Genomic DNA, 23,531 nt, shown 5'->3' on the forward strand with positions numbered 1-23,531 from the left:
GAAAAGTAGCAGGGTTTCTGTCTGCCAGGGAGCAATAGCTAGAGACACAGAGAGCCTCTTAAAGGTCTAATGCACAAAATTTTGTTTTCAGCCCCTTACCCTAGACTCTGATAGAGGGAGAACAGAGTGAACTAGAGGTACTTGAGGAGAGTCTGGGGTTGGTGGCTCTGGGGAGAGAACTGAAGGAAGCGCCAGCAGGATCCCTGTGCTGAGTCATTCCCCATACTGCAGGAGCCATCTTTCTCCAGCAGAGCACTCTACTCTGAGTGGCATCAGCCTGAGGGGAAGCAAGAGCCCACCCCCAAGAATTACTCTGCCCCACCTTGTGGTGTTTAAACCTGACTGCTAATCACAGCTTGATTAGTTTAATGGTTGATCAGCTTAACAGCTGATTAATTCAACAACTTAGATGGCAAATACAAAGAAGCAGCTAAAATGGGAAGTCAAAAAATCAGACCCCAAATGAAAGAACAAGAGACGTCTCCAGAAGAACTAGATGAAATGGAGGCAAGCAATTTATCAGATAGTTTAGAGTAATGATTATAGGATACTCAACAGCATGAAAAAAAGACATAGAAACCATAAAAAAGGACCAGTTAGAAACAAAGAATGCAATATCTGAAATAAATAATACACTAGAAGGAATAAACAGTAGGTTGGATGAAGCAGAGGATCAAATCAGTGATTTGGAAGACAAGGTAGAAAAAAACACCCAAGCAGAGTAGGAAAAAGAAGAAAGAATTTTAAAAAATGAGGACAGCTTAAGAAATATTTTGGACATGAAGCGGAACTATACCTGCATCATGGGAATACCAGAAGAAGAGAGTGAGCAAGGGATCAAGAACCTATCTGAAGAAATAATGACCAAAAACTTCCCTACTCTGTTGAAGGAAAAAGACACACAAGTCCAGGAAGCTCAGAGAATCCCAAACAAGTTGCACTCAAAGAGGCCTACACCAAGACACATCATAATTAAAATGGCCAGGCTTGAAGACAAGGAGAGAATCCTAAAAACTGCAAGAGAAAAGCAGGTAGTTACCTACGAGGGAGTGCCAATTAGACTATGATTTGATTACTCATCAAAAACATTTCAGGCCAGAAGGGAGTGGCGTGAAATATTGAAGGTGATGAAAAGCAAGGACCTACAACCAAGGCTACTTTACCCAGCAAGGCTATCATTTTAAATGGAAGGAGAAATAAGGAGCTTCCCAGACAAGAAAAAGCTAAAGGGGTTTGTTAACACCAAACCAGTACAGCAACAGATGTTAAAGGGCTTGCTTTAAGAAGAAGAAAAAGAGAGAAAATAAAATAGAGGAAAACAGTCTAACAATAAAATGGCACTACATACATATTTATCAATAATCACCTTAAGTGTAAATGGTTTAAATGCTCAAAAAGAAAAAGACATAGGCATACTGAATGTTAAGAAAACAAGACCAATATGTATGCTGCCTCTAAAAGACCCATTTCTGATCAAAAGATACACACAGACTAAAGTAAACAGGTGGGAAAAGCTATTTCATGAAAATGGAAAATAAATAAAAAGCTGGGGCAGCAGTGCTTATATCTGACAAAATAGACTTTAAAACCAACACTACAGTAAGACACAAAGAAAGACACTACATAACGATACAGGGAACAATCCAAAAAGAGGATACAACCCTACTAAACAGTCATACACCCAATATAGGAGCACCTAAATATGTGAAGCAAATCTTGATGGACATAAAGGGAAAGATCAACAGAAATACAGTCATAGTCAGGTATTTTAACACCCCTTTGATGTCAATTGATAGATCTTCCAGATAGAAAATCAACAAGGAGACAGCAGCCTTAAGTGATGCATTAGATAGAATGGATTTAATTGATATCTTTAGACCATTTCATCCCAAAGCAGCAGAATATACATACTTTTCAAGTGCACATGGAATGTTTTCTAGGATAGACCACATGTGAGGACATAAAACAAGTCTCAGTGAAGAAGATTGAAATCATATCAAGCATCTTCTCTGACCACAAGGATATGAAACTAGAAATCAATGATATGAAACTAGAAATCAATCACAAGAACACTGAAAAACATGCAAAGACATGGAAACTAAATAACAATGTTATTAAACAATGAATAGGTCAAAAAGATCAAGGAAAAAATCAAAAGATTCCTTGAAACAAATGAAAGTGTTGACACGCACACGAGCCAAAATCTGTGGGACACTGGGAAAGCAATCCTAAAAGGAAAATTTGTAGCAATACACGCCTATCTCAAAAAACAAGAAAAAGCTCAAATAAACACTCTAACTGTACACTTAAAGGAACTTGAATAAGAACAAACAAAGCCCAAAGTGAGATGAAGGAAGGAAATAATAAAAATCAGAGCAGAAATAAATGATATGGAGTATAAAAAATGATACAGAAGATCAATGAATCCAAGAACCAGTTCTTAGAATTATTTTCTATAATACCTTTTACTTTCAACAAATTTATTTTGCTTATTAAACTTAGCTTGCAGGTCCCATGCCCATCATAAGTGATAGTAGGAAGCAATGGCCTGAAAGTCTAATTATAAAATTAAATATGATGATAAATGTAATAACAAAAAAAATAGCCTAATTCCCCAAAGGACACCTGAAAACTGTCTGTAAATTATTATCCATTATAACAGAAAATAGAAAACTCTCCCATGAGAACATTTCTCAGGATGAACCAGGTCAGGAGAAAAACAAATTTTACCTAAAAAGTACCCTGAAGGCTGTGAGCACCTCAACTTGAACTTTGCAACTAATTTAACTTGAAAGCAGCGATTAAATTATAGTAAGGATGATCAAAATGAAATAAGAGTTTTCTAGAAGCTGAATGTACTCTCTTCTTTTGTCTTATTTATGCACATACATAAGTCCATAGAGAAATTAGAGCAAAGAGATATCAGCGACATTGTTTGAAATTAAGGAGAAATGGAACTAGAATCCAGCAGCAGCCTTCAGTATTCTACTTAATTTTCTTATCTTATTTATTTGTTTGTTTGTTTATTTATTTATTTATTTTTATTTTGGAGAGAGGGAAAGGGAGGGAGAAAGAGAGGGAGCGAAACATCAATGCACGAGAAGCATCAATCAGTCGCCTCTTGTATGTGTCCCAACTGGTGACTGAACCCCAACCCAGGAATCAAACCCATGACCTTTTGCTTTGTGGGATGACATGCAACCAATTGAACCACACTAGTCGGGGCCACCTAATTTTCTTTTAACCGTATAGTATTTCACATTTTTTTTCCAATCCTTTAACACTTAGCATACGTTATAAATAGTTTTCGTGCTCTCAATTTTATTAGCACTTCTTTTCAAACCACTATTTGATAACTATTGCTGACGTTTATTTATTGAGCTGTCTCTAAAAGCCAGGCACTATTCCAAACTCTCTGTCATTTAAATCTCACATGAATTTTACAAAGTAAATACAACTATTACATTGTATTTATAAACTCAATGGTGGCCCCAAAAGACATGTCCATGTCCTAACCTCTGGAACCTTGACTGGAACCTTATTTGAAAAAAAGGTGATTGCAGAAGTCATTAAGTTAAGGGCCTTGAGAGGATGAGATCATCTTAGGTTGTCAGGATGGGTCTTACATCCAATGACAAGTGTCTTCATAAGAGACAGAAGGCCACGTGAAGAAGGAGCAGAAATTGGGGTGACGTGGCCACAAATCAAGGAACACTGGAAACCACCAGAAACCAGCAAAAGAGGGAACTAAGTCCCCCAGGATCCCCAGAGGTGACATGGCCCTGCCAGATTTTGGCCTTCTGGCTTCTAGAAATGTGTGAGGACAAATTTCTATTGTTGAAGCCACCCAGCTCACAGTAATTGTGACAGTAGCCCTAGGAAACTAATACAATCACCCCATCATACTGCCACTGTTCTAGCAATCATAAGGGGACTCTACTGCCATCCAGTTTCACTCCTGGGAAAGGCCCAACAGAGTTTCCCCCTCGTTTGACCATGAAGGCAGCCTCTGTAGATGGTTCTTTCCTGCAAAGCTTTCCTGAATGTTCTGTCTGCTGATAGTCCTTTTGTTACTTCAAAAGCTCAGGATCTACTATTTCTATTCTACCTAGTTTTTATTCTATAGCAATGCAGGCTTTTTACAATTCAATAAATAACTTTTCCTGTTAAAAATGTACTATATACACTAATTAAATCAGTACAAATAACATGCAATCTATTTGCACTTGAAAATGCATTTCAAGCTAATATCACTATTCTGAAAATTCCTTAACATTTCAATTCAGAAAGTAATTGTCATTATTTTAACATGTGCTTTTAAAGTGTATGCTTAGTATTTCAAATATTCCCTGACATTCTCTTCATTGATTCACATTTACTGAAAATTATCTCTAATCCTATTGGATACTGGGCTGGGCGGTCTCTGTCCCTCTGCATCTACCCTTCCCCCTCCTTGCCCTGCTCTGAGTGCCAGTGTTGACCAGGAAAGTCACCCAGCATCTCACCCACACCTGATGTAGATGATGAGATATGGGACTTTTGAGCTGATGATATTTAGATGAGATTTTGGATCTTATCTGCTGAGCTCCCATTAACTGCAAGTCCTTGCCCAATGGTTGTTGGTGAGTTCAGTGGGAGGCCCTGGGAGATGGCAGGCAGGAGGAGAGTGAGGTCAGGGCATTTGTTTCTTCTCTATCCCTGCAGAACTGTCATGGTCTTCTGCCTGGGGTCATAGCACTTGGACTGTTGGGAGACCCCTGACCCCTAACTAAACCCCTCTTCAGGGGCTGCCCACCCTCTTCCCCCTTCAAGTCTCGGGTGGTGTAACTGCATCCCCCTATTGTGGGACCTTGATGTCTCCCAACACTTTTTTGTTCTCTTAAGCCTAACTACACTTCCATGAACAGCCTGTCCAATAAATACTTTCCATCACCCCATTGGGTATATGCTCTCTGTCGTCTGCCAGACCCTCACTGAAGTAGCTACTGAGTACCGTGGCTGACAGCATCAGTAAAACACACTGAATAGTTACTTCCCATACATAAAATTATTCCAGGGTTTCAAAAATTTTCTAGTTTAAAAGAATTACAAATGGCGATGACTGGTGTGGTTTCTTTTTTTCTTTTTTAACAACAACAACAAAATGTGGTAGCTTGGGATGATTTTGTTCCTGTCAGATACTTCTGCTACAACTGACTCTTATCACCGAATGACTTTGGTTCCAAAATACCTGTCATCACCATCACTGATGCACTCGGGGAAGGCAAGGCTACAGCCAAAAAGCATGATATGTTGATAGCAACCGAGGCGGTGCAGGTACATGAAGAATTTGAGGAATGTCTCCATTTCCATGTTTTTGACGATTGAGAGGGGAGTTGTCATTGCAGCGTGGTAGGGCAGCATCTGACACTGGCTGTGGGTGATGTTCATGCAGGCACCTGGGAAGTCCAGATAATTACAGTTAGGAGCGGACACATCAGAATTACCTGTTCACAAACAGCTGATGTGAAAGGTTAATGTGTTCATAAGATAAAATATATTTTGTAAGAATGCTAACAGATATACAATCAGACATAAACACACAGGATTATATGTGGACGGCACACACATACACATGTGTGATAATGAAGTCAAGGTACTTATATTCACAGAAGAAGAACACTGTGTCCTGAGCAAACGTGTGGAAAAAACACACCTAGCTGGTGGGCATGTAACTTGGCAGTCACTGTTCTGGATCACAGCTGAACAGGGCAATATGCATCAAGAAAATATATGCATCTTTTGAACTTGCATACGATTTGACACTGTAATATCTTTTCTAAAAAATTTATCTTAAGGAAATAATTGATTGTGAACATGTATTTATCTACAGGAATCTTCATCATTACATAGTTTATAATTTTTTAACATTTTTAATTATTGATTTTGGAGAGAGAGAGGAGGGAGAGAGATAGAGAAAGAGAGAGACGAAGAGACAGGCAGAGAAGCATCAATTTTTTGCCTCGCTTATTTACACATTCATTAGTTGATTCTTCTTTATGACCCCACGGGGGATAAAACCCCCAACCTTAGCACATCAGCACGATGCTCCAAACAACTGAGCTACCTGGCCAGGGCAGTTTCCAATTTTTAAACAATAAAAATCACCTAGGCAGTCAACAAAGAAGACTGGATTAAAATATTATTGAATAAACAACAGCATATTTAACTTAGATATATGAAAGATGCTTTAAAAGATTTAATCATACAGACTGATGCTTATAATTTTATGTATTATAATAAAGATAGCAAGTCACAAAATAATTTGTATATCATAATCCTGTATTTAAAAATACATGATTGTACAAGGATTTCTAAGCCTGACTGTGTCAACAGTTCAGGGTCAGCCCCAAGCCCCTGGTGTCATTTCCCACATCTGGCTTCTCTCCTGGGCACTGCCACCTCCACATCCTTTCCTTCTTCTTCATCCCATACATTTGCATGGTTGGTCTGATATAAACTAAAATATTAATATGGCATTCTAGGAGAGAGTTATATTGGGTTGACCAAAAAGTCCATTTAGTTTTTTCTGTAAAATGAAAGACACATTTTTCACTTTCACCAATAACTTTATTGATTTGGATATTTTGAGCCTCTCTGAAAACCACCCCAGCCATACAGGAAGTCGTTCCTTCAGATGACCAGATTGTAGCCATTAGCTCAAAGAGACTTACACTTCACAAAAAGACACAGTTCCTTGTTGTTATATAATATTTACTGACCATCCAAAATACACTAAGCTCAGTGGACATGATCCAAATATGATTTCCACTTTGAATGGCAACCAGTGACATGCAGAACTTCTCTGTATGCTAGATACTAGCATAGACATGGCAAAAAAAAAAATACATGCACAACACTTTTTTGGACCCCATCAAACTTAAAATACAAAACAGTTAAGAAAGAAAAGGGATGAAGAAAAGTCCAAATTAAAATATGCACACAAAACTCAAATAGACACATACATACATGAGTTCAGCTTTGCATGAGTGCTGAGAGAGAGAGTTCTGGGCAAGGTTCACGAATATGGCCTTCAAGTCACTCAGTGGGGGGAGTTATAACACATTTCAGTGTGGGAGAGCGTTGTGGGGGTGGGGGGAGGATGTACAGACAGGAGACTTCAAAAGGACACAGTTAGCTGAGTACATGGTAATACAAACAGAGACGCTTGCTTATCAGAGCTGAGAGCAAACTTTTCTCCACCAAAAACATGAAATCACTTGTGGAAATTTTAGTCTTAGGAAAACATTTGTTGAAAACAAACCTTGTGCCAGGGTTCAAAACAGGGACTCAGATTCCCTCGTTCATAATTACCTCATTTTCACAACCCAGTTAAGTAATAACACATCTATATTATCCATGAAGAAATAATTTCAGAAAGGCTAAGGTATCTCCCCAATAGTATACAGCTACTATGTGGAAATTCCAGATCTTCAAGCCTATGTATTCAGAGTAACTTCTGTTTAGAGTCACCTCAGGCTAATGAAAAGGGGGTTATTATATTAAAAACTTATTAAAGAGGATAATTCTTAATGGCCCATGAAAGGAAGAGACTAAAAAACATATAATGATATATCACAAGGTCTATATTTATATTCACAGATAATTTACCCATGTATACCAACCACATGCTATCATTTGTTTTATATTACATTATTTTCTTTAGGGGTCATCAGCTTTGGGGTTTATAAACTTGAGGGTGAACCACACTTGAAGCAATTAGATGACCAAAAGTCTCAGCCACTCCACCTCACCAAAGAAAACACTGAACATTGAGAGGTCTTTTAAAAAAATCAAGATAGGAAAATCACATTTTGGTGGCTTGTACTATGTTCAAGACAGTGTGAGTTTCTCAAAAGAAAAAAGAAGTATGTCAACTATAATTGAAAAATTTTTTAAATTACTTTTTAAAAAAGATATTTCCCCCTCTAAAAGCAAATTCCCTTCGGGAAAAAAGAACACGAACTCAGGAAATTATAACATAATAGTGTGGACCTTAAGAATAAGTTTCAAAATAATTGGTATAGACAGAAATATATTGTTTCCTATCTGTATAATGGTTTTCTAAAGTTTTCCAAAGTACTGTCACATTATAAAATATAATCTTAGTAATACAATATATACTCTTGTTATAAATTAAGAAACTAAGGCTCTCACAGATGCGTAGGTAGGAAGACGGTGGATAGAAAGGTAGGTAGGCAGACAGACAGAGATTTGCAATAGGACACAGTAACAGAAGCAGGCTGATACACACAGAGGTCTCCACCAAATTAAAAATAATAAAACATCAATTTTCTAAACTACTTTGCTATATTTTTTCTAATCACCTAACCAGAACCTTGGTAACTTGCTGACTTCGCAGGGACGATTGCATGTGTAATTGGAGGGCTACTGGGAAGAATTCCATCACATCAGGGGGCGGTATTTTATCAGAGCATGGTTGATTTGTCCTAATTTACCTAAACTGAATTGCTCATTTAACTGAATTGCTTCACAGGTCTCTCTTGTGGGTGCTTCTACATTTGTTGCTCTTACTTCTAGATCCTGAGAAATTGATGGAGTGGTAAAGGCCAGACCTCTGTGCACTCTGAAAACCTTCTCAATGGTTTGGGAAGAAACTCCTGGCAGAGTTGTCTTTCTTCACTGGTTTCCCTTCTTCAGTCCTCTCATCCAGTTTGTCATCAATTTTGTTGCTGCTTCTCCAATGATATCTTTCATCCCCTCCTCTTTAGTTTAATTCTAGCTCTTTTCTGGTTATATATACCATCTGGGGCCTTCTCTCATTCACCACTTTTACCTGCATATTTTTGTCCTTAATATTTACCAAAGGACTACAACACCCCCAACATTGTTCTTGGTCCTTTCGCATTAGCTCATTGGCCCTCCCTGCAAGTTACTAACTCTGTTTTATAGCTGCGGAAGCAAGGTTAAGCAATTTTCTGCAAGATTCATGAAGTTAGTAAATGCAAAAACTGGAATTCAACTACAGTCATCCCCTCCAAAATCCAAGACTCTTTCCTCCAAAAGCTGCTCCATGATCCAAATGTTATAGTTGAAGGTATCTTCTCACTGGGTTTATACCACTGAGGGTGGGGCCCCATGAGTTCCGCAGTAGCGAGTGGGGTCTTCCTCACTGTTCATTCAATAAATATTTATCGCACCCGAGCACTGCTCTAGGTGCAGAGCAAGTGACGCCGTGCTCAACAAAGTCCTTGCCCTTGTGGAGCTGATAGTCCAGTCAGGTTGGAGGGGGACAGAAACTAAACAAAGAAACAAACAAAAATAATGTCTGGCATTGTTATACATAGTCACAATCCTAATCTCAGCAAGAACCAAAAAAACAAACAAACAAACAATTTTTTTTGCTTTTTTGCCTCCATAAGCACAGACTAACATGACCATAAATCTATTGGTAGGACCAGTGGAGGACTATTTTGAAGGTGAATTCCTCCTCTAAGAAACAGATGGGAGGTAAATATTTAAGAGGTAGGAATATGATAAAATTCAGATGCTATGAAGAAATTCAATCTACTCTTTCGGTTTTTTAATAATTTATATTCATGCTCAAGCATTTGGCTTGTTGCATCCCGTCTTCATTGTTCCTATTATAATGTGTAAGTTGTCATCCTTGCCTGTTTACTGAGGATTCATCCACAGCCATCAAATAAAAGCATCAAAGGGAAGCAACTCCCTCCTCCCCACTCACTCCCGGACTGCAGAGCAGCAGCTGAAAGACAACAGGGGGAGCTGCCCTGTCTTTCATATAAAGGGTGTGCCTTTTGCAACATTACTGGCTGTGTTCCCTATGCTGTGCGTTACCGCCCATGACTATTCTGTAACTACCAATCTGCACTTCTCAATCCCATCACCATTTTCACCCAAGACTCTGAAAATATCAGGGAGTGCTTTGTATTATTTAAAAAAAAGGTAAAAAAGGTATTCAGGTGATTTTTATAACAGCGTCTAAGAGGTAAATAATTTTAATTTAGCACAGTATAACTACTTGAGATTTGAGCTACTCACCTAATATTTTTGTAGGTAACTTTCATGTGTTTTAAATAAAAAATAAAAGTAAAAAATAATTCAAAAAATACATATGTCAAAAATATTTATTTTGGCATCCTCAATTGCTTTTAGCATAAGAGCTCATGGTAAGCAGAAAAAAAGGGGAATATGCTACAAAGCATAAAGCCTTGAGAAAGTTGAGTAGAAAGACTCCTACACTAGAATGCTGCAGAGCTCTGAGGACAGCGGGGGTGGGGATGATTGCAGTTGACAAGAGTAGGAGCAAACACTTCAACAAAGTGAAAGCTACTGGCTCCCAACTCTGGCCCCCACAAGGCTGTGTGTCATTGGGGAAATCACTTCACCCTTACAGAGGCGTCCATCCTTTTGACATTTCTGGGCCACACTGGAAGAAGAAGAGTTGTCTTGGGCCACACATTAAATACACAAATACTAACAAAAACTGATAAGCAAAAATAAAAAAAAAAAAAGGTTTTAAGTAAATTTACGGTTTTGTGTTGAGCCGCATTCATAACCATCCTGGGCCGCATGCAGCCTGGGGGACACAGGCTGGACAGCACTGCAAACCTCCTAATCTGTAAAGTCAAAATAATAATAATGCCAATCACAGGGTTGGGAAGATCCACTTTGTCAATGGAGGTAAAGAACTTAAGACAATGCTTTCATACTGCTGATGTTTGACTGATGTTTCAAGAGCACTGATATCTTTGGCAAGAAAAAATATGCAATTCAGAGAGTGGATAGGATGAGCTAAATTTACTGTGCTTTAAAAGCTTAAATAAACCATTATTATCTATTCAAGTTGTATCTTACTTAATATAAAAGATATTCTAAATTTTATTTCCATTTACTCTTTTATAGTAAAATAAACCAATTTAATGATAAGGAAATTGATAAAAGATCCTTGAGGGACTTTGAGGCTGGGTGTTGCTACAGGTAATTTATACACAGCACTTTACTTAACCCTCCTGCAGGCCTGTGGAAAAGCTGTTTGTATTCCATGTTACAGATGATGAGACAGATTCAGTGAGGGTAAGAAAGTATTCAAGGTAACACACATTTTAAGTTGTTGAGCTGAAATTGAAACCAGGTCTTTCTGACCCCATAGCTTACTTTTTCCACTGTATCATTCTGTCAAAGAGACTGTTCCATTTTAAAAACTGCAGTTGACTTTATTCATTGTAATATAAAATAATTTAATGAAACTTTTTGATTCCAGCAATAGAGTTGCTTCTCCGAGATTGGTAAAAACTAAACCTTCTCAAAGAAAACAATGAATCTGCTGTGAAAATAAGTTCCGGATCTTCACCGAGAGACAGTTTGGGCTGGATATGCTTAGTGTCTATTCCTGGCTGTGCTCCGAAGTCAGTCCCAGTCAAAACTGCATCAGCAGAGTGGAATAATGAAGTTCATTCTTTATTCTAGATAACTCACATGAAAAGTAACCTTTGCCAGAATGATTTCTGGGAAAAACCAATCCGAAAAGATATGGTGTTCTTAAAACAATCTGGAACAGGGTTACAGAGAGATAAGAAGGAACAGAGAGCTCCAGACAAGGTCTCTCTGTGAAGATTCTGGCTTCTTAACCGACACTGTAAACATCTTCGAATCCAAATGTGGTGACTATTTTATTTCTCATACAAGAAATCAAGGAGAAAAAGCAAGACACATTTTCTTAAGGAGTGAATTGTGATGTTTGTAATAAGTCTTTATATAGACAAGGCATGGGTAGAACAATGTCTTCCTAACTTGTGAAAAAATAAAAACATAAGTACCTACCTAGTGCAGTGCTGTACAAATGATCAGAGTTAAAAGCTAGCCACTCCTTCCAGAAGAAGCATGACATTTGGGGTTGATATTTCCTGCATAATTGCATATATTCCACACTTAACATTTTTTATGCAACCTCAAGTCTCTTGGCAAAGCCTTTTGCCAAGCTTCAAGCTTTCGCATCCTGTACATATATATGTATATGTCATTCCCCTTTCATTCATATACACACATCCATACCATTTGATTTTAAGATGTGTAAATAGTAACTAAAGCCTCATAACCTGATGTAATCCATTCATTCAACAAATCTGTAGTGTGATAATGTTGTAACATAGTGACGGGTCAATATTTTATTGTAAAATAATTATTCACATTCCATAAAGCTAAATAAGATATAACATTTCAGATGGTACATCTTTATCCATCAGTCATTTTTTTATTAATTTTAAAAGAGTTAGTATATATCTTGTCCCCATAAAATTATCTATCCTAGAATTATGAATGATTGAATAATAATAGTAACAAATTTGTATGGCAGTTTTGAGTTTGGAAAACATCTTTTCCATATGTATTATGATGGTCCCATAGTCTGATTCAAATTCTTCCTTTATCACTCTTCCTTTATGTAGTCTCTGACAAGTTACCAAACTTCTCTGTTTATCGGTTTCTTATCTGTAAAATGGGGCTCATAATATCTGTGTTACAGGGTTATTGTGAGAATGAAACGATTTCTACACAAGGCCTATCATTAGTACATGTGATAAGTTTTAAAAGCTTTGGCTGCAGTCATCTCATTTGTGACTCACCCAAACTCTGTGAACTAGACATGAGAGATATTTGTATCCATGTTATGGAGGCAGGAAAACTGAGGCAGAGATATGAAGATTTTATCCTGCCTCTTTCCTCTGAATCCCATGAAGAATTCTTTTGTAGAGGAAACAGTTACTCACTAATAATACAAGGAGATCAACATTCAAAGTTTCATTAATCAGTTTTGCTTACTTGCAAAATAAAGCACTGTTGGCTGTCACATTTTCTGAAAAACATTCACTAAGTGTTTAAAAACATTAGTTATTTATTAAGAAAATATTAAGTCTATTCAGTCACTGAGCTCGATGCAATGGAATTTAAAAATAAGAATTTGAAATTAGACATTTTATTATTTAGTCAAAATGTACTTTTATAGATATGAAAATTATTTTTATGTGTCAGCTGTGGTAAAAAATAAATTCTATACTGATAAGTATATAAGAAATGACTTAATGGTGCATCCTGTTCACCAGGGGCAGCATTTATTGTAAAATCACTACCTCATTCATGGTTAGTTGTAAGCTCTGCTGCTCACAAAGGCAATGAGATTTCAGCGGGCTTTCCATCCCCGTGTAGTTTTAGTGGGACTCTTCACGTTAGGTTTTATGACAGCCAAGGTTTGAATGTGGAGGGAATGAAGGACAGGGCAGAACTGGACACTAAGGTTGGATTATACCAGCTAGCTATTGTGGTTCTGAATGTATTTGCAAAATGCTCATTCACGTATTCCTCTCCAACTCGGAATTCTCTAAACTTAAAATTTGTAACAAGTCAGCCTCAAGCTGAGCTGATACTTACCTTTTTACTCTCTGGATCTGCAAAGAAGAGTTTGCAGGGCATACAATTGTAAGGGAAGATACGTCTTCCACATTCAGGATGAGAGATTTAAAATAAATTTCTGGTATTCTTTTTTGGAATGCATATGACATCTTGCTTCAGCTTCATTTTAATAAATATGCTTTTTATCTTATTATAGGCAATATAAGATGAGAAAGTAAAAGCAAAACATGAGCAACTACTCAACGAGAAAAGGGAGGGAGTGGTGGAAGAGTTCCTGTGAGTTGCATCCTCATCATGCATGGGCCCCATCCCTAACTGGCAGCCCTGAAATTTGGGAGGCCTTTTCTTACCCTCAGCTCCAGGCATGGGGCCTGTCTAGCCAATGGCAATCAGATCATAACATTGCCTGGCACTGTGCTTAGTCCAAAAGCAGGTTCTATACTGAAGTTGGTCCTATCACAATAAAACCAAGGAGCAGAATGGGCTACATAACTTGGGGCGCTCAGGGCCCCATGCCACCACACAGCTCGGCATGCCTATGGAGCCAGCCAATGATTAGAGAAGGAGTCCTCCTCTGGGGACCTCTATGACTCTCCCCACAGGACATTCGAACAGCAGTCCCAGGGTTTTTTTCTAACATTTGGTGAGAGCTACAGCTGATCAGTTTCAGAGCCCTTAGGGACTCCAGTATAGTCAGAGGACTTCTGCCTTTTTATATGACTTTAGGATGTCAGAGGCCGCGGTAACCAAACACATAAGCGCCCCTGGCTTTGCCCACCCATTCGAACATTGCATAAAAGAAATGCCTCTCCCTGGGAAACCGGACGTATGTGCACACTGCATTTCAACTCCAGCTTGGAGAGTCACATGCTTCTCCAGGGAGACTGCCCACGCTTGGAACTGGGGAGGAGTCCCTGCCCTGCCCTTGTAAGCAGCTGCTTTCCTCCCAAGTTTAGCTAAGAGAAAAACCATGGTCGAAGACCAGTGACCCAACTACTGGGCTAAAATTCTTGCTGCCTGCTTCAGTACCTGTTTCTAAATCACAGCATACCTAGTAAGGCCAATGTATCATGAGTCAGTTATTGTGAGTCCTTAACACATAGAGAGTTTCTCAAGACAACATTAATGGCTATACTCTATCTCTACTATGGATAGATTAGAGGAATTTGATCGAATTATAACTGAAGACATCTGTTGGGCATTAAGAAAAGGGTTTCTTGTTTATCAAGAAGATACTAACAGAAAATTTTAGAATACTTTTCTCCTACTTGTTACCAGCTCTGTGGAGATAACATCAATTCACTTGTCAGATGACAAAAAAATAAGACTGTGTAACACTTGACCTTGAACGATGTCAATTCTGAAACTTCCTTGTTCATGCCATTTTCATGTTAGGACGGAAATGGGAATAACTTGAATTGAGGGCTCTGTGATAATAAAACTACAAAAAGAAAAATATGGGAAGTTTAAACATGGAAATGAACATATACAGCGTGGGGGGTAGGTTTATAGTTGTGAGTATGCCAAAAAGGGTTTATTCTTGTATTATTATTTATAAATTATTATATTATTTTCCACATAAACAATTCTAAACTTACTTTTGCCCCACCCTGTAGCATTGGCATAGCAAAGAATCAAAGTCAAAATCATCGAGACTGCCCCAGGTTCAAGTGGAGTGCACACACCACTAACCTAGAGAGAGAAAGATCGGAGGGCACAGTGGGAAGCACAGAATACTCCACACAAAAACCCGAGAGTGGGATGTCAAATCAGTTTTGTTTCTAGTGGCTCTGTAATTTTTCCTTAATTGGAAGATTTTGGAACATGAATTTTAATAATAACTAAATATTTAATATAGGATTTAACATATTCTTCTGTAAAGCTTTTGTTTGTACCAATTTCTTAAAACTACGCAGTACAGTATTTTAACTAAAAGCTAGCTAATAAAATTCCTGTGTCAACAGTACAGAGAGTAGCCCAACTTGCAATTATGAGAGCAAGTTTAAACTCTACTACAAGAAACACTAGGAGGAAAAATGCTTTAAAAAGGATTCTGAGAAAATATTGAAAGAATGAGAGAGGGCCTGTGGGCATTCATTGTACTATTCTCTCTATTTTCATGTGTGATTAAAATTTTATGTGTGAAATACTTTCTTTAAGGAAAAGATCCTGAAATATGGTGAAATAAATAACCAGAAAGCCAACTCATTATAAAGATCTAGAAATATTTTGTAAAATAAGACTTATTTTATGTAAACAGCTAAACTTTCCATAAAAAAAAGAAAATCTCAAGATTCCAGAAATGCTGCAGTGAACTGAAAACATTCAATCCATAACATTCCTCCCTGGACCCTCAAACTCATGTCCTTATCACATGCAAAATCCATTCCTTCTATTCCAACAGCTCCAGAAGATGCTCATTCCAACATCTACTCTAAAGTCCAAAGTCCAAAGTCTCATCTAAATACCATGTAACTCAGACAGGGGAGGGACTCAAGGTTCAATTTATTCAGAAGCAAAATTCCTCTCCAGTTGTGAATCTGTGAAACTAGATAAGTTATGTGATTCCAGAATACAATGGTGGGACAGGCATAGAATAGACATCCCCATTCCTAAAGGGAGAAATAGGAAAGAAAGAAGCGTGGATGTGTCCCTGCTTGGCCACTGATGGTGCTTGCTGTGCCCCCTCACAGGGCCTGCTTCACTGTCTCTCATGATTGACTGTAACGTGGGCTCTTGGCCAATCCCCAAACAGGCAGAGAGCTTTGATTTAAAGTCTTCATTTCCCATGACAACCTTCCCATATTAATTTACTTTTAAAGTGTTTTGTTGACTTTCAAAGACACATAATATGATAATATGGTCGCTGTGGCTTAACAGCCATTAGGTCTCCAGAAGCCATAAATTGGTCTCCAGAAGCTCCTATGCTATTGCCAAGTAATGCCAAAGAGGGAATCCTCCTACTTCCTGAGGTGATACATTCTCATCAATATCTGTAAAAGATAGGTTGGCCCTCCCATAAAATTGAAAACTAAAATCTCTGTTCAATTTATCTAAGCAATCTATAATTATCTGAGAAAATTGTCAAGTTTTTAAATCTAAGAATAAGGCAGCATAGTCTTATTAAAAATGGAAACTCTAGGACATCTTTTTAATTAAAATTTACTTTTATAGTTATAAATAAAAGTTTTTCATTTAGGAAAACAAAGTATTTATTATAGCATAAAATGTTATGAGTTAGCCAGCTTGTCTTTGAAAAAAAAAAAAGAATTGAAATGGATCATGTTTTCTTACATGCATGAACCTCTCTTACAAAATTTCTCCAGTTATAAATAATACATCCATGTCTCCAAGTAGTTACTTGGCTACTTGGGGACAAGACTTCTATCTGACCCATCTCTGTAGTCTACATAGCCAAACCCCAGAGCTTGGCACCCGATAAATAGCTGCTGGCGAATGACTGCTGCTTCCCAGAATATTACGCTAGGCTCTCAGAAATTAAGATGTCTCATAAAGCTTTGAAGGGTATATGAGTATCGTAATGAGTTTACAACAATCAGTATAATTATAAACCAGTGCTATAATTCATCAAAGCAAACACCACATGCAAATATTAGACTGATGCAAAGCAGCAAAATAGAAGAATAAAATATATCAACACTAAAAGACAAAGAATGGTTTGCATCAAGTGTGAATTGATGCAAAGCTTTTGGTTTGGAAAACTAATTACCATACTCATTTCAACTACAAGTAAGGCAAAAGCATATTCTCCAAAGGCACAAGTAACAGCAAACAGATTCCCACTGATGAGTGTTTTGCTCTCAAAGCAAAATTGTACAAAGACCAAAACTCTAAGACAGTTAGCAAATTGAATGATTCAGGCAAAGAATATATACAGTGCCAATTTTCTTTCAGAACCAGAGAGTAAATTACAGGTTAAAAAATTTTTTTATCTGAGAATTTGGCTTTTAAAACATTGTTTTTGTTCTTGAATTTGATTGGGATTGTTTTGGCAATGCTGTTATCAGCATGCTACTGTTTTTCTGTGTGGATCAAGAGTATTAGGGGTGTTCTTCTTGAAGAAGAAACTGTGATAATAAATCTGGAGAGAAAAATTTTGAGCCACAAGCCTTTTTTGACATAACTATTTAACTCTGACTCTCATTTGCTGTATTAATGTGTTATAAGCTTCTTACCTTTGGGGGCATCTGTCCCTAGTGGAATATCACAAGATTCATTTCAGAAAGAGGGTCAAGAAGCCCTGCCCATAAACCTTCGAGAAGGGAGGAGTGGGATTGTAGCCGAAGGAAAATGGCAGGCACTGTTCCACTACCCCTATGAGAAGCCTAGCTCTGCAAATCATATTCTTCAGATTTAGTTTATGATTAAGTTTGCTCACTCTGGGAGAGACCCAATACATCCTAGGAACGGAGTCATCTAAAGATGGAATAAGGAGGAAGGACAGGAAAGTGGGTGGAAAAAGGGCAAGACAGAGTCCATTCCTACATTCAAATTTCCTTTCTCCTCCCCCAAGAATGCTACCATGCTAACCAGACAAACATGTGACAGTTATTTAAATGGTCCTCTTGTTCTTGCTTAGATGTTGGTGTTAGCCAGAAGCCCATGTCTAACTCTCATAACTGTTCTCTAGATCTGAAGAATATGATTTAATATATAGGAGAGGGCAACCAACTGGACTTGACACTTGGGGTCTAACATTGATGTCCAACAGACTGCATAAGGGAGACATCCAGGGTCATCACTACAGTAAGTTTTGGAGCAGCAAACTCTCAATGAAACAACTTAGGCTGGCCTCAGACTCTCCCAGGGACATATGTCCCTTGGGAGAGTCTGAGCAGCCTAAGCTATTTCATATATATATATATATATATATATATATATATATAGAGAGAGAGAGAGAGAGAGAGAGAGAGAGAGAGAGAGAGAAAATATATATATGAATATAAATATAATAAATATATGAATATTAATAGGTAAATATTTATATAAATATGTAAATATAATAAATATACATGGAGTGTGAATATAAATAAGGATATATTTCTATATTATTTTATATATAAAAGAATATACATATATACACAGATATATGTATGTATATTCTTTTCCTCTATAGTATGTGCCTTTAGTCATAATCCAAAGATCCCCATGGGCCCACACATAGAATTTTTGTCTGTGAAAAACCTGGATGAGAGATAAATATCATTTTTATTTCCATTAATTTCTAACTGAAATTTAGCATACTTAAATTATCAGTGTGGGCAACAAACATAGAAAAACAAGTTAAAAATCATGAATATTTTCATAGCAGCATGAAGTTATTGCAAACATTTCAAAATATTCTTCATGTCCATTGCTGTTATAAAAACTGCAATTATTAACTGACTATTGGGTATATTTCCATATTATGTATTATGCTATTATAATTTATATTTCTAACATTTTCATAACAAAACTGTAATAAAATTGCCTTCCTTTGTGATTCTGTGTCATTTGTTTTAAGCACCGAAACATTATTCTGAGAAGACACCCATAGGCTTCACAAGTTCTTCTGTGTTTGGGTGGCTGGTCCTACCACATATCCCAGGTGAGTGAGTTGGCTACCACTTTTCTCTATTTGAACTGCCACAACGTATATGCCACCATGTACTTTGTTCTGTAGCTGAGAAGAGTGTCTACTGAGTCTGTCTCTATTCCTTTCTTTAAAATATATATATATATATATATATATATATATATTTATTTATTTATTTATTTTAGAGACAGAAAGGCAGAGAGAGAAACATCGATTATTGTTCCACTTATCGAACCCGCAGCCTTGGCATATCAGGATGACGTTCTAAACAACTGAGCTACCTGGCCAGGGCCCTCTGCTCCTTTCTTCATGGCTGGCAAATGTCTGTTGTTTAACAAAGTTATTTAACTTTGTAGGCCCAAGATGGAGCTACTCCTGTCCAGGGTGCCAGGTCAGCAAACCTAAACTTAGGCAACTTTTCTGCCCCTGTAAATGCTCTGCTCAGCCAGAAATGCAGCCCCTCCAGTCAGCCAGTCTCCAAATGCCAAGCGTACTTATGCCCTGTCCCTTCTTACCCCAAAGAAGGTTCACTACATGGCCCTGGCCAATCAGATATTTTCTATTTTTCTCTTCCTTGTTCTTTATCTCATGAAAACTTTCTGCCTTCCACCCTATCTTGTAATCCTAAAGGAAAGTCCACTTCATGAAATGTTGAATGAAGCTTTTATCACCTAAATTGTCTTTAATCATTTTTTAATAATTATTTTATTATTGTTCAATTACAGTTGTCTGCATTTACACCCATCACTCCACTCCACCCCAGACAAACCCACCTCCCTCCCTTGCTTCCACCCTCCTTCGTTTTGTCCATGCGTCCTTTATAGTTGTTCCTGAAAACCCTTCTCTTCCCCCCATTATCCCTTCCCACCTCCCCTCTGGTTACTGTCAGATTATTCTTAATGTCAATGTATCTGATTATATTCTGCTTGCTTTTTTCTTTTGTTGATTAAGTTCCAGTGAGAACTTAAGGTGAGATCATATAGTATTTGTCCCTCACCACCTGGCTTATTTCACTTAGCATAATGCTCTCCAGCTCCATCCATGCTGTCACAAAGGGTAGGAGCTCCTTCTTTCTCTCTGCTGTGTAGTATTCCATTGTGTAACTGTACCACAGTTTTTTGATCCATTCATTTACTGATCGAAACTCAGGTTGCTTCCAGCATTTGGCTATTGTAAATTGTGCCGCTGTGAACACTGGGGTGCATAGGTTCTTTTGGATTGGTGTTTTATTGTTGCTAAACTGCTTCACTGTTAAAAAATGATTAAAGATCTCAGCAGTCAGGCTTAAGCTCTTTAATCATTTTTTAACAGTTAAGCAGTATAGCTTAGCAGCAATGTAATCATAGATAGAAACTCAAAGACAGGTCCCAAATATCATATAGTACTTGTTACAAGATAGTGATCCAAGAGATTGAGAGTAAGCTTACATTATTTCTTATTTTCACAGAAACAAGGTGAAATTCTTATAGAGAAGTCTTGAATCCTTCAGAGTACTTCTGAGGTCCTCAGACCCAGATAGAGAAACAATGACCAACAAACATAGCAGAGGAATGATAAGGATACAAGTCTAAACCACATCAAAGCCGCTCACCCATATGCATTCACACACATCAGCAGAGACTCCCACTCCAAACTGCACAATAATCTCCAGAAGGGAATCTACAGAGGTGGGTACATGACTCTGAGGGCAGTAGAACTGCTATTGAAAAACATTATAAAAACATTAAGGGTTCCATTCTTAGTAGGATTAGAAAATATTGGGAAAAAAGGAGAGGGCACTTCTCTGATTTCAAACGTCCAGTTACATTGCCCCTCCCCAGATCTGCCTTCAGGGAGTAGCCTGAGGACTAGTAACCCAGGAAAATTGATATTTGCTCCAATCCTCTTAGCTTCACATTCACGCAGAGCTCACTTTCAAGCTCACAGAAATGCCCGGTTAAAAACAGAAAATGAGGAGGAAAGAATAACCTTAAGATTTTATTTATTTTTTTATTGTTCAAGTACAGTTGTCTCCATTTTCCTGCCACTACTTTCCCCCACCCCACGCACCCCTACCTCCCATCCTCAATCCTTGGTGCATAAGCTTTCTACATTTAGTAAGTTTGGGGTACGTGTTTAGAGCATTTCGGTACAGAGTGATCAGTGTTAATAAATTACTACTATTTAGACAGCTTCATGGCCATGATCCAAGACATTTTTTTTTCAGAAGAGAAACTATGTAGTTCACTGAGAAAAAAACAAGCACCAAAAATTAAATATAAGGTAAATACCCATTATTGAGAGAATAACTAAAATAAATTATTATATAATGACTACACGGAATACTGTTCAGTCATTGTAACAATGGTTTCGAGATAGTTATATAATATATTCCTGAACAAGAAAAACATTACATAGAAAAGTATATGTAATAAATGTCATCCCACTTTTTGAAAACAATGACAAAAGCACCTGCTCGTGTATGTTATTTTGCATGCATGTATGTGTGTGTACGTTCATATGTAATATAGAATAGTATGAACATAGAGGAAACTACAAAATCATACATACTAAGTTGTTAAGATTGGGTTAACTGTGGTAAGGATAGAGTAATATGATGCAAAAGGAAAGAGAAGGAATAAAGCAATTTACACAAAAAAGGGGGGAAAGCCATTTAAATTTATATATGTAATATAATCATATTTATGCATTCAAAAAAGAAAACATCAACTCTCCATGTTGGAAGAAATACAAAATATTATAGGGTAAGATCTACCAAAGTCTGTTCTTCCATGAAAGCAGGAAAAAATTATCAAAATCAAATCTTCCAAAACTTTGGAATTTAACCAAAAGCTTGCATTTTTCATTATTCAAGAAAATTGTCCATCACAGTAAGAACTATGAGCTTTGTAGCATTTTAACTTGCCTTTTAGCTTCACCCTCTCCTCAGTTCTGTAATAGCCTTGAAAAACCAATGGCAACCAGGGCAACTATGAACACTGACAATTTAGGAGGCAATGGAAAGGGTAGAATGGGTCTGAAGCTCCCCCAAAAGCCATCCCCAGAGAATTGTCGCCATTCAGTCTATCTGGAAGCTCCCTGGAAAGGATCCATTCTCAGAGCTTCCTGAGTCTACACAAACAGCTCTGTCCCCAGGGCGCTTGCCAAACACAATCTGTGGCAATTGTTTCACATCATCACAACCACCCAAGGCAAGAATACCTGTTGGATATAAGAGTCTGACAAAAGCCTTAAAAGGGAAAACTAGGAAAATGAGATGTCCAAAGGGGCCTTTAGAAAGCCCTGGCATACGCCTTGGGATCTCGGAAGGCCAGGTATGGTGCAAGGCTATGCCCACATCCAAGAGAAGTATGACAGGCCAGTCACAAAAGCCTCACATTTAGTGTATAATGCCCCTTATATGAAATGTTATTAGGCAAATCCTTAGAGACAAAAAGTAGATTAGTTTTAGACAGAGGCTAGGGGAAAGAAAAAATGAGTAATAAATTTGGCATTTCTTTCTTCAGTGATAAAAAAATGTTCTAAAATTAGGTAAGAGTGACAGTTGTACAACTCTATGAATATATTTTTAAAATACTTAATACTACATATTACAAGAGTGAATTTTATGGAATGTTGACTTCAATTCAACAAAAGGTTTTTTTAAATAAATGAAAGGTACAATGTGTTTTCATCTGATTTAGGAGATTTAGGAGCTAGTTACCAAAAATGGAACACTTCAAGCTTTCAGTACCATAACCCATTCTTGTTACTTTAATTTTTTATCAACTTCTAGGTTATTCTGTGTCATATTATTTTTAACCTCAAAGCTCTAGGTTGACCAAAGAGTTTTTTCTCTTTCCTTAAAATTCAATTTATGCTTAAATATTTATAACAGATATAAGGAATAAAAGTGAAAATAAAAACCCGAATACAGAAAGCAACCTAGAAAAATCCCCTGCTGAAACATAGCATGAAATCTAACTATGGACCTTTTCCCTTTCCATATTACAACTGGTTTTCAAAATGCAACTAACAAAACTCCAGAAATAACAGATGTCACATCGAGCCTAGCTCACATTCACAAAGCCCAGCTCTGCTGCACACTGTAACGTGGGGAGGTGCTCTGGTTAAAAGTTTATGAATTGTATAGTCCTATACTACGGCATGATACTAAGGACCCCCCGGAGGAAATGTCTTAAGGAAAGTCTATTTCCTGGTACCTTTTGCCAGGAGTTCTCCCCTCGGTTTTCTATCCAGGATATTTGGGTAGGACGGAATGTCTGGCTACTGTATTTTTGGACTGAAGTGGACTTAAATAGCTTTTACATATGCCTGGAATTTAAAATGACATTTTCATTAGAGAATAATTGAAAACAGAGACAAGGCAAATTCTCTGCCAGGTGTTAGTACGGATACAAGGCATTAAATGATGCTTTAAATAAAATTGGTTAAACAAATATCAAGTGCAGAAGTGTGATTAGGCATTCCTAACCAAAGTGATGTCAGATACTAAAATTTTGAAATG

At 37.4% G+C, this 23,531-nt stretch overlaps 1 protein-coding gene across 3 annotated transcripts in view; it reads right to left on the reverse strand.

Annotated features, from left to right (window-relative positions):
* The window catches only part of CORIN (corin, serine peptidase), a 185,011-nt gene that overhangs the window by 121,175 nt on the left and 40,305 nt on the right, over positions 1 to 23,531 (reverse strand). For all 3 annotated transcript variants that reach the window (XM_045834548.1, XM_045834545.1, XM_045834546.1), the window contains exon 4: positions 5,231 to 5,438. In XM_045834548.1, the coding sequence (XP_045690504.1) occupies positions 5,231 to 5,438 (208 nt within the window). The remainder of the gene's footprint in view (positions 1 to 5,230; positions 5,439 to 23,531) is intronic.

This window comes from Phyllostomus hastatus, unplaced genomic scaffold, assembly GCF_019186645.2.
Source record: "Phyllostomus hastatus isolate PE091 unplaced genomic scaffold, TTU_PhHast_1.1 phas_contig_196, whole genome shotgun sequence".
Classification (NCBI taxonomy): Eukaryota; Metazoa; Chordata; class Mammalia; order Chiroptera; family Phyllostomidae; genus Phyllostomus; species Phyllostomus hastatus.